The sequence below is a fragment of the Otolemur garnettii genome, unplaced genomic scaffold, assembly GCF_000181295.1.
Source record: "Otolemur garnettii isolate 467f Iridium unplaced genomic scaffold, OtoGar3 scaffold00145, whole genome shotgun sequence".
Taxonomy (NCBI): domain Eukaryota; kingdom Metazoa; phylum Chordata; class Mammalia; order Primates; family Galagidae; genus Otolemur; species Otolemur garnettii.
In genome coordinates, this window is record NW_003852540.1 from 1,825,321 (window position 1) to 1,841,187 (window position 15,867).

General features: G+C 41.1%; 1 protein-coding gene across 1 annotated transcript in view; it reads left to right on the forward strand.

Moving 5' to 3' along the window:
• The window catches only part of ZZEF1 (zinc finger ZZ-type and EF-hand domain containing 1), a 148,937-nt gene that overhangs the window by 65,296 nt on the left and 67,774 nt on the right, over positions 1-15,867 (forward strand). Inside the window, exons 19-27 of the mRNA XM_012810946.2 lie at positions 3,475-3,634; positions 5,387-5,508; positions 5,621-5,743; positions 6,439-6,605; positions 6,692-6,773; positions 8,237-8,438; positions 9,474-9,622; positions 11,253-11,493; positions 14,370-14,449. Of these exons, the coding sequence (XP_012666400.1) occupies positions 3,475-3,634; positions 5,387-5,508; positions 5,621-5,743; positions 6,439-6,605; positions 6,692-6,773; positions 8,237-8,438; positions 9,474-9,622; positions 11,253-11,493; positions 14,370-14,449 (1,326 nt within the window). The remainder of the gene's footprint in view (positions 1-3,474; positions 3,635-5,386; positions 5,509-5,620; positions 5,744-6,438; positions 6,606-6,691; positions 6,774-8,236; positions 8,439-9,473; positions 9,623-11,252; positions 11,494-14,369; positions 14,450-15,867) is intronic.

The following is a 15,867-nucleotide window of genomic DNA, read 5'->3' on the forward strand; positions in this document are numbered from 1 at the left end:
AAAAAAAAAAAAAAAAAAAAAGAACTACCTCTTTGGATTAAATATGAGAACCAGAGAGTTAGAGGAGATTTTATGGTAGGATAGCCCAAACCATACCCTTGAGGTATCTAATGATATGAACTTTAAGGCATCTTATCTTGGGGTTGATCTTAGTGTCTTTAAATCTCTTGCATTTTTGCTAGTGCTTTACTGATTTCCAGTTGCTGTTATAACCATGATTTCATTCTTCCCCAGGAACCTGGAGTGAAAGGCCAGTCAGTAATAAATTCCCCTAGTTCACCTATAGGGACCACTGAGAGCTAGTACTGTGACTGAGTTATCATTAGCCAGGGTTGCACTGAGGCCGACCACTATTTAATTTAAATCCAGGGTTGTGATTTTACCGTGATGCCTCTGTTCTTTAAAGCAATGTTGACCTTATAAGCTTCAGCTCTATTTGTGATCATTACTCTGTTTTCTGCTGTCATGTTTATTTTCTCTTGCTTTCTGGCTTATTTCCAGACTCTTTTGCCTGTCCTTGAGTCTTCTTTAAAAATCTCATTCAAATCCACTGCTTTGAAAAAACATCAAATCAGTATTTGTTCTCTGCCTCATTTAGCCACTGCTAATTCTTATGTCTGTCTGTATTTCTGCCATTTCCTACACCCTCTCTTTCTATTTATTTATTTATTATTTGAGACAGAGTCTCACTATATCATCCTCGGTAGAGTACCATGGCATCACAGCTCATAGCAACCTCCAACTCCTGGGCTTAAGTGATTCTCTTGCCTCAGCCTCCCAAGTAGCTGGAACTACAGGTGCCCACCACAACACCCAGCTATTTTTTTGTTGTAGTCATCATTGTTGTTTAGCTGGCCTGGGCCAGATTCAAACCCGCCAGCCTTAGTGTGTGTGGCTGGCGCTGTAACACTGTGCTACGGGAGCTGAGCCACACCTTCTCCTTCTTTTTCTCAGACCTCTGAAGCCTTAACTGAGCTCTTGCCCCCACTGGTGTTTCTTCTGTAGGCACATCATCAGTGTCATGGGACAGAAAACTTCAGTGTTCCCACTTGGTTTTCATAGGTGTTAATTCTACCTCCTGTGTAAGGAATTGGTGGATACTGGAGCCAGGACTAAAATCTGGGCCAGTCGATTCTGAGTATTGTCCTCTTTTCATTAGGTCAGACTTTACTGTAAGATGTGTAAGGTCAAAGAGAGTGTCAAAGAGAATTTCCCCTAATTGTTTATCATTCGGATATTAAATATGTGTCCTTTCTTCCCTTTCATTTCCATGTAATACAAAGGAAGTTATGGATATCATTGAACTTCCCTGCCAGAGATGACTGTAGCCATTTACATATTTCTCTGAATTATCTTTCAGTAAAAATATTTATGGTTATACTGAAAAGGTCAGTTTAGAGCAGGAAGAAAATTTAAAGGTGGTCTAAAATGTACCTAGCCTGAAATTGTCCTCATAAGTCTGTTGATTCTACAAACATCCACTGAATGCCTGCTGTGTTTGAGGCCCTGTACTAGGCATAGGGGATACAGTGAAAAAGCATGGTCTTGAAGAGCAAACGTGTAATCAAGGTGTTTATCATTGCAAATAGTGCAGCAAGGGCTGGCAATGAAGTGAGCACGGGGTCCTGTGGGATACAGAAGAGTGTACCTGCCACTGTCAGGTAGTGGGAGTGCTGCTGGGGAAGGGCGTTCTGGAGAAGGTGGTGCTGGACCATGAATAAGGGTTAGCCAGGTGAAGAAGGAAGCATTCCAGGTGGAGGCAGCAACGTGTACAAAAGGCCAGTGACAAGATGGGAGGAGTAGATGTTTGAAGAGGAAAATGATAATGGAGATAACTTTGAACATGCTGAGTTCCTGGTTCTGGTAGGACTCAAAGTGACAAGATCTGGTTACACAGTAGGAGATAAGTTAGTGTTAAAGATTTTGCAATCAGTGGCAAATGGGTGATATAGTTGGAGCCATGACTATAGATGTGGGCATCCTGAGGGACATCTACAGAGGGGAAGCCAGGAGAGCAGGAAGGAGAGAGTTTCAAGAGGGACAGTGGCCAGCACAGCCTCTGTGGTCAAGTGGAGAGGCTTTGCCCTCTAAGTGGTAGATGCCTTTGAGGAGTAGTGTCAATGGAAGAAGTAGAAGGAAAGAGGAACGACCAAAACCAGAGCAAATGTGGGCAATTTTTAGATAAGATATACATAAAAAAGCCTGTGTGGATGAGTGTCTTACAGAAACGCTTCTCTCATAAACTGCTCATTAGCAGTATCTTTGAAATCCAGTCCCCCAACACCCACATGCCCTTGTATGCCACCTCCTTTCTCACCAGTCACACATAGTAACCACCATTCTAAAGTTTATAGTCATCCTTTCTGTGTGTATTCTTTCTAGTTATCCCTACACAGTGTGTTCATTTAGCTAAACAAACATCATGGAATCACATGGTATACCATCTTCTATGACTCGTTTTTTCACTCAGCAGTGTTTTGAGATTCATCCATGTTGATGCATATACTGATTTGTTTGTATTTACGATGCACCATGTTCCCTTTATGAACATTACACAATTTATCAATTTTATTTTGAAGGGATAGTTGGGTTGGTTCCAGATTAGTATTGTGATACACGTATGAACATACCCACCGCATGGTTCTTATGTGCAAGAGTTTATCTCCAGAGGTCAGATGACTCTTCAGAGAGACTCCTGAGAACAAAATGATGGTTAGAGAGTCACAGAGGGATGAAGAATTGGTTTTTTGTTGTTGTTGTTTTTGTGTTTTTGAGACAGTCTTACTGTGTCGCCCTCAGTAGAGTGGCAATGGCATCACAGCTCACAGCAACCTCAAACTCTTGGGCTTAAATGATTCTCTTGCCTTAGCTTCCCAAGTAGCTGGGACTACAGGTGCCTGCTGTAACACCTGGCTATTTTTTGGTTGTGGTTGTCATTGTTTTTTAGCTGGCCCAAGCTGGGTTCGAACCCACCTGCCTCAGTGTATGTGGTTGGCACCCTAACCACTGAGCTATGGGCACTGAGCCAAGAATAATTGTTTTGTTTTGTTTTTTAAGGGAAGAGAGATTTGACTGAAGCTTCAAAGGAAGGAGCCAGGGAGAGTGATTTGAGGATGTGAGAGAAAGAGGAACCCAGTGGGGTGAAGTTCTTGGGGTGGCAGAAAGAGATGTCATGTGAAGTAAAAACTGTGTGCAAAGCTTCTGAAGTTTTCATAACGCCATCTTTCTTGATCACTTCTGTGTTGAACACTCTTTCACCACTGTTCTCCATATCCATAGTGTTTTTTGGCTGGTGACAGCTGATCTCTTAGAGCAGTGGTACTCAACCTGTGCGTCACAACCCACAGGAATTGTATTAAAGGGCTGCAGCATTAGGAAGGTTGAGAACCACTGCCTTAGAGAATGCCTGTGACTGTGTTCTGTGAATGGCCTTCTCATGAACACTTTCTGTATGTCTTCCCCCCTCCCTTGTAGTGTGAGCTGTTGATGCTCAATGGGGCCCAAGGGGAGGCTGGCTCTGTGCTTTTCTCCCTGTTCTGGTCCGTCCAAGGCAGCCTGCTCTCCTGGTGCTACCTGCAGCTGAAGGGCACGGATTGTGGAGCCAAAGATCTTGCTGTTGACCTTATTGAAAAATGTGAGTTGCAATATAAAATCGATGAAAGCAGATACGTGTTTGGGTTTGACTCTGTGTATATATTCTCTTCTTTAGTAATTCATATGCTGGGTATGCATATGGTTTTCTTCTCTTTTTTTAACTATAATTCAGTTCTTTGATTTCTTTGTCTTCTTTTTTTTTTTTTTGAGATAGAATCTCACTTTGTTGCTCTGGGTAGAGTGCATGGCGTCATAGTTCACAGAAACCTCAATTCTTGGGCTCAAGCAATCCCCTTGCCTCAGCCTCCCAAGCACCTGAGACTACAGGCACCTGCCACAATGACTGACTAATTTTTCAAGATGGGGTCTCACTGTTGCTCAGGCTGGTCTTAAACTCCTGAACTCAGGCAATCCATCTGCCTCAGAGTGCTAGGATTACAGGTGTGAGCCACCATGCCCAGCCTTCTTTTTGTCTTCTTAAAATGGAATATTATAGTATGTCTCTTTTGCCCAGAGTTTTCTGTTTTAATATGATAGTAGGTCTAAGTGTTTTTGTTTTACAATTCTATCATTTCATAGCCTAAACTGCCTCTATAATCATACAGCACTCTTAGATGTCATCCATACTCTTTAGTAAATTCTACCATCCCTGTTTTATTTTATATATTTTTTTATATATATATATATATATAATTTTTTTTTTTTGGGGCAGAGTCTTACTATGTCGCCCTTGGTAGAGTGCCATGGCATCACAGCTCACAACAACCTCAAACTCTTGGGCTCAAGTAATTCTCTTGCCTCAGCCTCTGAGTAGCTGGGACTACAGGTGACCACCACAATGCCCGGCTATTTTCTTGTTATTGTTGTGATTGTTATTTAGCAGGGCTGGGCCAGATTTGAACCCATCAGCCCCAGTGCATGTGGCTGGTGCCCTAACTACTGAGTATGGGTGCCAAGCCTACCATCCCTATTTTAATCAAGACTTCTAAAATTGGAAGTCTTGAACTTTTAAAATCTAAAATATCTGAGGACTACTGTGACTCAGATTCATGTTCTGTAAACCTCCAGAAAATTATATGAAGCCAAGTAGGTTTTATTTATTTTTATTTTTTGAGACAGAGTCTCAAGCTGTCACCCTGGGTAGAGTGCTGTGGCGTCATAGCTCACAGCAATCTCCAACTCTTGGGCTTGAGCGATCCTCTTGCCTTAGTTTTCTATTTTAGTAGAGATGGGGGTCTCACTTTTTGCTCAGGGTGGTCTTGAACTTGTGAGCTCAAGCAATCCACTCGCCTCTACCTCCCAGATTACAGGTGTGAGCCAAGTGCTCAGCCAAGCCAAATAGGTTTTGAGAAATTTTATGTGGAAAATTCAGTTCCATCAAATTTGACCTCAGAAACTGTGACAAAAATGCTTGCAGTATCAGGTCCTGCCATGTAGAGCTTGGCCCTTGGGATTGGCACTCCTGATGCATGGGCCCCTATAAACAAAGGAGGAGGAGAGGCTGACAACTGATATATAACTTCACTTATAAAAGGGATGTCTCCATGTCATGGAAAAGTAGCAAAGATAACAAAAATCACTCACTTTAAAAACATTCTTTTACTGAAATTCACCGTTTCTCCCTGCCAGAAGAATGTGTTTGGATAGTGCTTTGTGATTTCATGGTCTTTATGGTCTTGTGGAATCCCTTTCAGAGCTACTCTGGGCCCTGTTAGCTTTGCCCTGGGTGATAACCAAGCAAGTGATATTTCTGTTATATAAAGTACTAATTATTTTCTTTATGTTTTGGTAGATGTGAGACAGTTTCTGGCAAGCACAAAAGTCATTTTGGACTCCCTTTTGTCACAGTATAGTGGCAAAACCATAGTAGAAACATTGTGTAATTCAGTGTTTTCAATGGCAGCTCGTCAACTGGTAAGAAAAAGTGGTGGTAGCTATTTATAATGGGTGTAGGGTGGGGATTGGGAACATGTGTGCCCAGGCAGTGTCTGAGGTGAGTGCTAAATGCTTTGTCTGCTTCCTTTAGGTCATCTTCCTGCTGGACTTTTGCACTTTAGACATTTCACATTGCACACTCTTGAGAGAGTTTAGTGCCATAACAGAACTGCTAAAGAAGCTATGCAGTGACTGTGACGGAGGGCTGAACAAGGTAACTTGAGCCGGCACTGAAGCCTGCTTTCTGTCCTCTCTTTAGGAGTGATGCCACCATTTTCACTGATGCACACTGGACTGCAGAGCTACACAAATAAATTACTTCGGGAAGACCCCCTTTATGTCACTAGGGGTTTTTGCCAGCAAGGATAAATGCTAATCCAGGGTGATTTGGCATGGTCAGCATTAGAAGGGGATGCAGAAAGGAAGCTCTGCATAGATTAGTCTTATCATTTATTATCTTATGAGGTTGTATGGAAACCATGTAAATGAACAAGCAGGTTGAAGTCTGGAAGAGAAAAATGTATATTGAAAGGCAAATAAGATTTGATATTTAAAAAAAAAAAGATTTGGTATTTAAAAGAATTTTCTCCCTTACTAATTTCATAATATACAAAATATATTCATTTATTTCTTTTTCAAAAATTTTGTACTATCTCATTGGAAGTTTCCTAATAACCCTGTGGCAGTAGAAAGGGCATGTATATTTACTAGGCAAAGAAGTAAAGGTTCAAAAAAAAAGAAAAAACAGGAAGGAAGGAAATGTGATTCTTTTTGGAATGTCAAATGAGGGTTAGTTCAGGGCTGTCAAAGCCTGTGGGCCTGGAGCACTGACAGAGAAACAGTCTAGTGCGTGTGGCTGGGTGTTAGGTGATGAGAACCTTTTGTCCTCCAACTTATTTGTTTGCATAGCTGGACGTTGAGACCTGGCAACAGGAGCAACCCGTGGTATTACATACGTGGACTAAGGAATCTACTCACAACTATGAAAATAACTGCCATGAAGTGTCTGTCTTTGTTAGCCCAGGGGCAACCTATTTTGAAGTGGAATTTGATGAGAGGTGTGAAACTGAAAAAAGGTAAGTCTCCCATGTTCTTTTTTCCCCCCAAGCAATTATAGAACAAAAACGAAAGAAGGAAAGTAATAAAGATTATGCCTCCACAGGTATGATTATCTGGAATTTACTGATGCTAGAGGTGGGAAGACACGCTATGACACCAAAGTGGGCACTGATAAATGGCCTAAGGTGAGTGGTATTCCTGGAAAGAGATTAAATACTTCTGCACCCTTTGTCCACATTCAGGGAACAGTGGAGGGATAGTCTTGGAAGGGAAGCATTTATGTTATACTTTTTGTCAAAAAAGGCATATATCAGTTTGACAAACTCTAGCCTGTCACCTGTTTTGTAAATAAAAATTGTTTTGAACATACAGCCAAACTTGTTTATGTATTGTTTGCAATTTGGGGGGCGGGGGGAGCTGGGCTTGAACCCACCACCTCTGGTATATGGGGTCAGTACCCTACTCCTTTGAGCCACAGGCGCCACCCTGTTTATGTATTGGCACTCAGTGGCAGAGTTGAGTAGCTACAGTAAAGACTACATGGCCCCAAAAATCGAAATCGAAAATAATTGCTCTCTGGTTCTTTTTTTTTTTTTTTTTTGAGATAGAGTTCCTGTCACACCCAGACTAGAGGTATTGTCATAGCTCACTGCAACTTCAAACTCTTGGGCTCAAGCAATTCTTGCCTCAGCCTCCCAAGAAGCTGGGACTACAGGTGCCCTCCACCATGCCCAGCTAATTTTTTTTAACTTTTTATAGAGACAGGGTCTTTTTCTTGCTTGGCTGGTCTTGAACTCCTGACCTCAAGGGATCCTCCTGCCTTGTCCTCTTAGAGTACAGGTTGAGCCACAATGTCTGTTCCTCTGTGGTGCTTTTTTTTTTTTTTTTTTTTTTTTTGAGACAGAGTCTCAAGCTGTCGCCTGGGAACAGTGGTGTGGCATCACAGCTCACAGCAACCTCCAACTTCTGGGCTCAGCTCTTCTCCTGCCTCCCAAGTAGCTGGGACTACAGGCACCTGCCACAATGCACAGCTATTTTATGGTTGCAGCTGTCATTGTTTGGCAGGCCTGGGCTGGATTCGAACCCGCCAGCTCAGGTGTATGTGGCTGGTGCCTTAGCTACTTGAGCCACAGGCACCAAGCCCCTTTGTGGCTCTTTATAGGAAAAATTTTCCAACTACTGGTTTAGTTCACCCTTGTCCAGAGTAAATGGGGAGCTTTCCTCCTTAGCAAGAAAGGGCTGGTGGGCCCAGGAGATGGGGGTGAAAGCCAGGAGTCCACCTCACAGTTAGATCTGCTTGCTCTTCTCTGGGCAGACTGAGGAGTCTGCCTCAGACCCTTGACCTTCTCTCTACTGTTAATGGTCTTAGTTGGGAGCAGAGGCATGAGCAGGTATAACCAGTGGCTGAGTAGGTGGTGGGCAAATGCTTATCCAAGGTTTAGAAAGCTGAGTAGCAGTTTCCTACCATTCTGCTTCTTTATGAGGTGCCATTGTGAATTTTCTGTTTCAGTCGCTCCTTTGTACATTCTCTCCTACTAGTTTTGGTCTCGTGGAAATTGACACCAATTTTAAATGGAGATGTTCTTGCTTATTATTGAAATGTGCCTCCTCCAACCTGTTTGACCATGTGACTTTTGTTTGTCTCTAGAAAGTGACCTTTAAAGCTGGTCCTCGGCTGCAGTTCCTCTTTCACTCTGATAGCAGTAATAATGAGTGGGGCTACAAATTCACTGTCACAGCCTATGGCCTGCCTGATGTTGCTGTGTCTTGGGGGTTGGATTTACAACTCCTTGTCTCCCGGCTGATGGGACGCCTGGCTTCCCAGTGCATGGCACTCAAGTCTGTGCATCGTAAGTCCATGTCCCTGTTCCTTCCCTTGACTTACAACCATGTTTAAGAGCAAGGTGCACCCTCTCCGTCTTGTGGGGTGTCTCCATAAAATGGCAGAGTAAGGTGTTGATAATATTCTCTTTCAGTTTTCTTTAAACCAAACTAGAATGAAAAGTCTACTTAACACCATTGTCCTGAAGCTATTGGACTCCACTTTGGAATATATCACAAAGGATGCCAGGGGTTTCCTCTGCCTGCGGAAGAAAAGAAGGGGGAGGGAGCTGGTTTTTAGCAGCATTGTCATCAGCTTTTTAAAGCTGATTTAGATATAATCCAACCAGAAGTCAGAAATACAGAATAAATTAATTGTATATCTTTTAAATATATAAATATTTACATAAGTGTACATAGAGATGTGGATATGGATTTTGTCTTAAAGTGATCTATTCAACTTAGTTATTAAATTCTTCCAAGGAACAAGAATTACAGAATTAAAACTTTCTAATGTATTTTATTTCTCTATCATTTCTTGAGTTTTTCTGATTGTAAAAGTAAAATATAGAAAAATTATGTGATAGATGAAAACCAAAGAGAAGTAGAATCATCTTTAACATTCAGAAATAACTATTATTAACATTTTTATTTCTACCTAATTTTTTTAATGCTTATTTTAAACACATACAGGATGGGTTTTAATGATTAAATTTTACAAAGTTAAGTTTATAATGTATGAATGTTTTCCCATAATCATCTATTCCCAGATGGCCTCCTATTATACTCAAGAGATGGTTTGCATTCTGTTTTCAGCTTACTGAACAGGTTACTCATTTCAGAGGTACCTTGTTATGCAGAATAGTAACATTTCAGGGTTTACTAGTTTTGGTTAATCTGTGATATGTGTTTATGAAGTATCACAATTATATACTGGTAAATGTGGGTGAATTTCCTCCAAGTTTTAATATCCAAATTGTGTTTAACCTTTTCTTTGTCAGTTTATTGATTCTCAGTGTATTAAAGAAAAAATAGAACTTTTATGAGCCTTCTTCTCTTTCTAGAGTTAGGAAGTAACAAGGCAGTGCCTCAGGCAAAACTGGCTTTAGTCCTAAACTCCCCTTTGTGGAAACCTGTCTTCAGGCATCAGATTTGTCCAGAGTTGGAATTAGAAGCAAGCTGGCCCACTCACCCCCACCAGGACAGTAAGGAGGTATTTACTCTTCCATTCTCATTACATTTGGAGTGGGAACTGTTTGCCAATCTTAATTACTTCAAATTATGAACATTTGTGTTTATATCTCGTCACCCCCATTAAGCAGTTAGCTCCTTGAGGACAAACTATCCCTGTGAATTTATTACCCCAGCTGTGTACCACAGGGGCTAGTGTGCAGTGGGTGTTCAGAAATACTAAATGAGTGACTGACTCTTCACCAAAATACAGGAGGTACCCAGTAAATCTCTCTTCATGGAGTTATCACGCAAACAAGTTCAGTATATTTCTGGTGCCTGCCGAGTCAAAGTAAATGATTTGTGCTGTACTTTTTGTTATCTGTAGAATTATAGCACATTATGTAGGTGTATAGTGCTAAAAAAGTTTGCCCTCTGTCTCTATTTTTCATTTCTGCTTCGCTTTTTTCTGTTCTATTACTTCTTCTCCTGCTATCTCCCACAACCCTCTCTCAGGTTATCAGTAGTTAATTGTCGGATCTAGTGACTCCTCCTCAGTTTCTCTTCTCTTACATCTAACTATTCCATCTGCCTCCTTTATTGACCTTTCTTACTCCTTCTCCAAAGTGTAGGCTTTATTCAGGCTTCCTCCCCTTCCCTACAACCCACCAAGACTTCATCCTCTCTACTCTCGTCTGCTGTCACATCTGTGGGAATGATTCCTGAATATCAATTTCCAGCCCTGGTTCTTCTCCCAGGCTCCAATTACCTATCTCCATCTTCTGTTAGGTATTTCCAGTTCAGTGTCCTTCCTTACTCCCGTTGACTCAGAAATGTAAAACCACAGTGTCTTCCCTACCGCTTACTTCTGTGCTTGTTGTTGTTTCCCCAGGCCTTACGCCCCTACTCCCTAACATTCCCTTCATTCCCACCCTGTTCTCACCCTTCTGTCCACTCGGCTGCACACCCTATGGATTCTTCCTTGTGATGTCCATCTCTGTCTTTTCCTCTGTCTCCATCTTTATCCAGGCCCTCATCTCGCACCTGCATTGTGACACTGGTACCTACCAAGTTTTTTTTTAATCACTGCCTTATCTTGTCATTCCACTGCCAAGCACCATTAATGGCTCCCCATTGCCCACAGGGTGAAGTCTAACTCCTCAGTGTGACAGTCAAGGCTCTCTGCAGTCTCCTTTCACCTTACCTATCTGACTCTAGTTCCCACCACTCCCCAGCTGAGACTTCAGGCCAGGTCAGTTTCCCCACTGACTCGTAACTTCTGCTAATGGTTATGTTCCTCAGGGCCAAACCCACCCATCCTTCAGGATCCAGCCCAAAGCCCACATCCTCTAGGAGGCTTGTCTTAATTACTTTAACCTGCCAGAATCTCTCTCATTTTTCCCTATACTGGGTGTCCCTTCTAGGCATTTGGCACTTGGTAATCATTTGCTTTATGGTAGTGCTAGATTTAATGCTTTTTATTTTATTTTATTTTACTTTTTATGTTTATCCTTTTTTAACCCGTATATCTGTCTGGTCTTCCTAAGATAGATTTAAACTTCCTGAGAGTATGCACCGTGTTTTATACTTCTGCTTTGGCCTAGTAGTTACTCAGTAAATTTTGATTTGATTGAATGTGTTAAATGTGATGGGGTTTATTTGTTTGTTTCCAGGTTAAGAACATTCCTGATGATCCCTGCTGCCATTTTCTTCTTGATTTTGCCCAGTCACAGGCTGCTCAGAACTTCTGTGGGCCATATTCAGAACTTTTCAAAGGATTCATACAGGCATGTAGAAAACAGGCCCCAAAGACAGATATAGTTGCTGGTTCCACTATTGATCAAGCTGTGAACGCCACCTTTGCTGCTCTGGTGTATCGCACTCCAGATTTATATGAGAAGCTGCAAAAATATGGTAACTTATATTACAGGGAATATTTTGATCTGAAGGCTAATTGCTAAGTTTTAAGAAAGCCTATCTTAAATGAAAAATTTTAAATATATTAAAATATAAATGCATTTCTACTACTATAAATATCATCTTTTAGTCCTATTTTGACAATCAAAAGATTCCTGGCCAATTTATAGTTAACAGATTATAATGTATGGGCAGCTAGCTTCAAGTTTAAGAATTAGCAGATAATTCATCATTAGCCAGAATTCTCAACAAAAACTGCCAAGAGATTTAATGGAAAGAAACCTTAACGTGGGTCATGCTCCCAAAGTGAAAACTTAGAAGTTGTGCAGCTTCAGGTTAATCAGACCTTTCTGCAGCTCAGTTTCTTTATCAGTAGAATCTGTTTAAAGTTGATTAGCTCGAACATTCTTAAGAAATTCCAGTTAAAACCACAGATGTGTAAGTCACTGAATATGCCAGTTATCCAGGAGGAAAATATAGGTATTAATTCATATCTTTAGTTAGCTTGCAGCTTCTTTGTGGCAGCATCCCTGCTGGGCTTCCTTTGCTGCTAGCCTGACCCTCACCATCTCTTTTCCTCAGGGATGCCTGTCTCTGTCTTTACCATATGTGTAGGCTGTGGCCTAATGGGAACTGCGAGGAGAGAGTGTCTCTCTCATACTTATTCAGGGGAAAAGCATTTCAAACCCTACCAGAGGTGAGGTAGAAGTTTTCTCAAGCTCTTTGGCCAGGGTATGTGTTTTTTCCACAGCACAGGTGAAATAAAGAATAGATGCTCCCTTTCATCAGAGTAGGTCATTCACTGTTTATGTTGTTATGGTTGGTGTTCTCGTTACCACCACCTGTATTGCTCAGGCCTTTGGATCTCACATAGTTTATTTCCTGATTACAAAAACATCTTCATTATACACTGTTCTAGTACATTATCTTTTACGTTTTAGATGAAGAAAAAGGGCAGGTTTCATAGATCTTTCTTTAAAAAACTTACTTTGAGGACAGGATCAGTAGCTCACAGCTATAATCCTAGCACTCTGGGAGGTTGAGGTGGGTAGATTGCTTAAGCCAGCAGTTCTCAGCCTGTGGGTCGTGACCCCTTTGGACTGTACTAAATGTTCGCAACATTAGAAAGGTTGAGGCCCGGCACCTATAGCTCAACCGGCTAAGGCGCCAGCCACGTACACCTAAGGTGGCGGGTTCGAATCCCCAGCCCGGACCCGCCAAACAACAATGACGGCTGCAACCAAAAAATAGCTGGGCGTTGTGGCGGGCACCTGTGGTCCCAGCTACTTGGGAGGCGGAGGCAGGAGACTCGCTTGAGCCCAGGAGTTGGAGGTTGCTGTGAGCTGTAATGCCACGGCACTCTACCCAGGGGGACAGCTTGAGGCTCTGTCTCAAAAAAAAAAAAAAAAAAGAAAGGTTGAGAACCACTGGCTTAAGCTCAGGAGTTGGAGACTAGCCAGAGCAAGAGACCCTACTCACTCTTATTAGTGAGTCTCTAATGATAGCTGGGTGTTGTGGCAGGCACCTGTAGTCCCAGCTACTTGGGAGACTAAGGCAAGAGAGTTGCTTGAACCCAAGAGTTGGAGGTTGCTGTGAACTATGACACCATGGCACTCTGCTGAGGACGACGAAGTGAGACTCTGTCTTAAAAAACAAAAACCTTATTTTGTTATTTTTATAAATGCAAAAATACCCATTCATATAGAAACTTAACAAAAGTAAAGCTTAAAATAATTATCAACTATAATCTCACCTAGGTATATTCACATCCATTTTTTAAATATATACTCTTTGTAAATGAGATCATTTTGTTTATATTGTTTTTATAATCTACTTTTTTCCTCAATATATCATAAATTTTCTTCCATATCTGCAATTACTTTTTACTCACTTTTCATATTTTTGTCTTTTATTTTTGCTTCTTTTTATGGTTTTCTTTTTTTTAGAGACAGAGTTTCACTTTATCACCCTCAGTAGAATGCTATGGAGTCACAGCTCACAGCAACCTCCAGTTCTTGGGCTTATGTGATTCTCTTGCCTCAGCCTCCTGGGTAGCTGGGACTACAGGCACCCGCCACAATGCCTGGCTATTTTTTGCTGCAGTTTGGCCAGAGCCAGGTTCGAACCTGCCACCCTCAGTATATGGGGCCAGCGCCCTACTCACTGAGCCACAGGCGCTGCCTGGTTTTCTTTTTTTTAATTTCAAGTTAATGTGAGGGTACAAGCAACTAGGTTACAATATTTGCATTTGTTAGGTAGAGTCCTTCTTGTAGTTGTGTCCTCATATATGGTTTACTTTTAATGTTTTACTCATTTTTTAAAATTTAACTTAATTTTTTAGAGACATGGTCTTGCTCTGTTGCCAACCTAGAGTGCAATGGCATAGCTGTAGCTCACTAAAACCTGGAACTCCTGGGCACAAATGATCCTCCTGCCTCAGCCACCTGAGTAGCTAGGACTACAGGCAGACACTACCATGGCTGGCTATTTTTTTTTTTTTTTAAGAGATGTGGTCTCTCTTTGTTGCCCAGGCTGGTCTCAAACTCTTAGCCTCAGGCAGTCCTTCTGCTTCAGCTTCTCAAAGTGCTGGGATTATAGATATTAGCCACAGCACCAAGCCTTTAACAATTTTAACACTATTTCTACTTCAGAAATTATTAGTTTGAAAGAAGGCTGTTTAAAGTAACATAGTGAACCCATATAGGTATTTGTGGCTTAATTGACAATTTTTCCCCATACCTCTTTTACTATCCCCAATATGTGAGTGTCAGGAGGACTTTTTAGCAGATTTAGAAGAAGATACTCTGTGCTTACTATTAATAGTCGTGAATTGTGTTACCTGAATATAATCTCTTCCTCTCTCCTTTCCCCAGTAAATAGTGGAGGCAAGATGGCCTTGAGTGAAGAGTTTGCACAGGTGTATTCCTTGGCAGATGGAATTAGAATATGGATGGTAAGATTTTCCTTTGCTGTAATTTTAATCACATTGTAGGTTTTCCCACCATATCATGAAATTAAGATAAGTAGTTTTCAGGAATATAACTTTAGGAATTTTTTAAATTAAAGTTCAATGACATGAATAGACACAAGATAATTTAGAATGCTTGAACTCATACTTTAGTGAGAGTTGAAAATATTCACAGTAAACAGGGTTCAGTTGAGCTATCCTTCAGTAAGTACAAAGGCTACTCCATGGAACTCCTTAGACCACAGTGGAAAGCACTGCTGTAGATGGTGGGTGATCATTGCCAGTTTAGAGAGAGTGGAGGTCTCTCAGGTATATACTTTAGAAAAATGGTTCTGCATCAGTGTTTCCAGTAACACCTGGAAGAACCAAATCTCCATCAGTAGGAGAATGGGCAAAAGAATCATCTATAATACTATATTAAAATGAAAGTGAATGAAACAGAGCTTACCAACTTGATGATCAAAAATAGGTAAGTTAGAGAAGAATCCATGATTTTACTTATATGAAGTTTAAACACAAACCAGTCTGTATGTTACATACATAAATATGTAATATACAAACGCATGGAAATGATAAATACCAAATTCAGAAGAGTTGTTCGTCTTTCTCAGGCATGGAAATGTGTACCCCCTATCTATCAGTGTTATTCATTGCTAAATGTTGTTCATTTAGCAATAATTATATATATTTACATGCATCTTAAATATTGTACAGTAATTGAGGGAAGAATCTTGTTTGTTTTCTTTTGAGACAGATTCGCACTCTGTTGCCCAGGCTAGAGTGCAGCGGCCTCAAACTAGCTCATAGCAACCTCAAACTCTTGGGTTCACGTGATCTTTCTGCCTCAAATGCCCAAGTAGCTAGGACTATAGGAACCCGCCACAACGCTCAGCTAATTTTTCTATTTTTAGTTCATCTTGCTCAGGCTGGTCTTGAACTCTTAAGCTCAAGGGAACCACCCTCCTTAGCCTCCCAGAGTGCTAGGAAAACAGGTGTGCGCCACTGTATCTGGCCAAAGGAAGAATCTTTAAATAGCGGAGTAGAGGATAGGTAATGAAACTGGAAGCAAAAGAAAGTAATTACATGAAGATGGCTTCTGTAATGGAGGAGATAAAATGATCTGTAGGGCTATGCGATTAATGTGAGTGGTGAACAGTAAGGAGTAATATAGGACAGTTCCTGTGTTCCTGGTTTGGGTGAGTTGGTGGGTGGTAGAAACATTGACCAGGATAGGAAAAGGTCTTAGATCCAGGAAAGAGGAGGTAAAGTTAGGGAGATGTTGAGTATGAAGGTTATCCAAGACATCTAGCTGGAGAATTTAGTAAATGAAAATCTAAAGAACTGATGATTCACAAAAATGTCAAGATAGAAATAGAGATTATGTCGAATAATTTTTTTTTTTT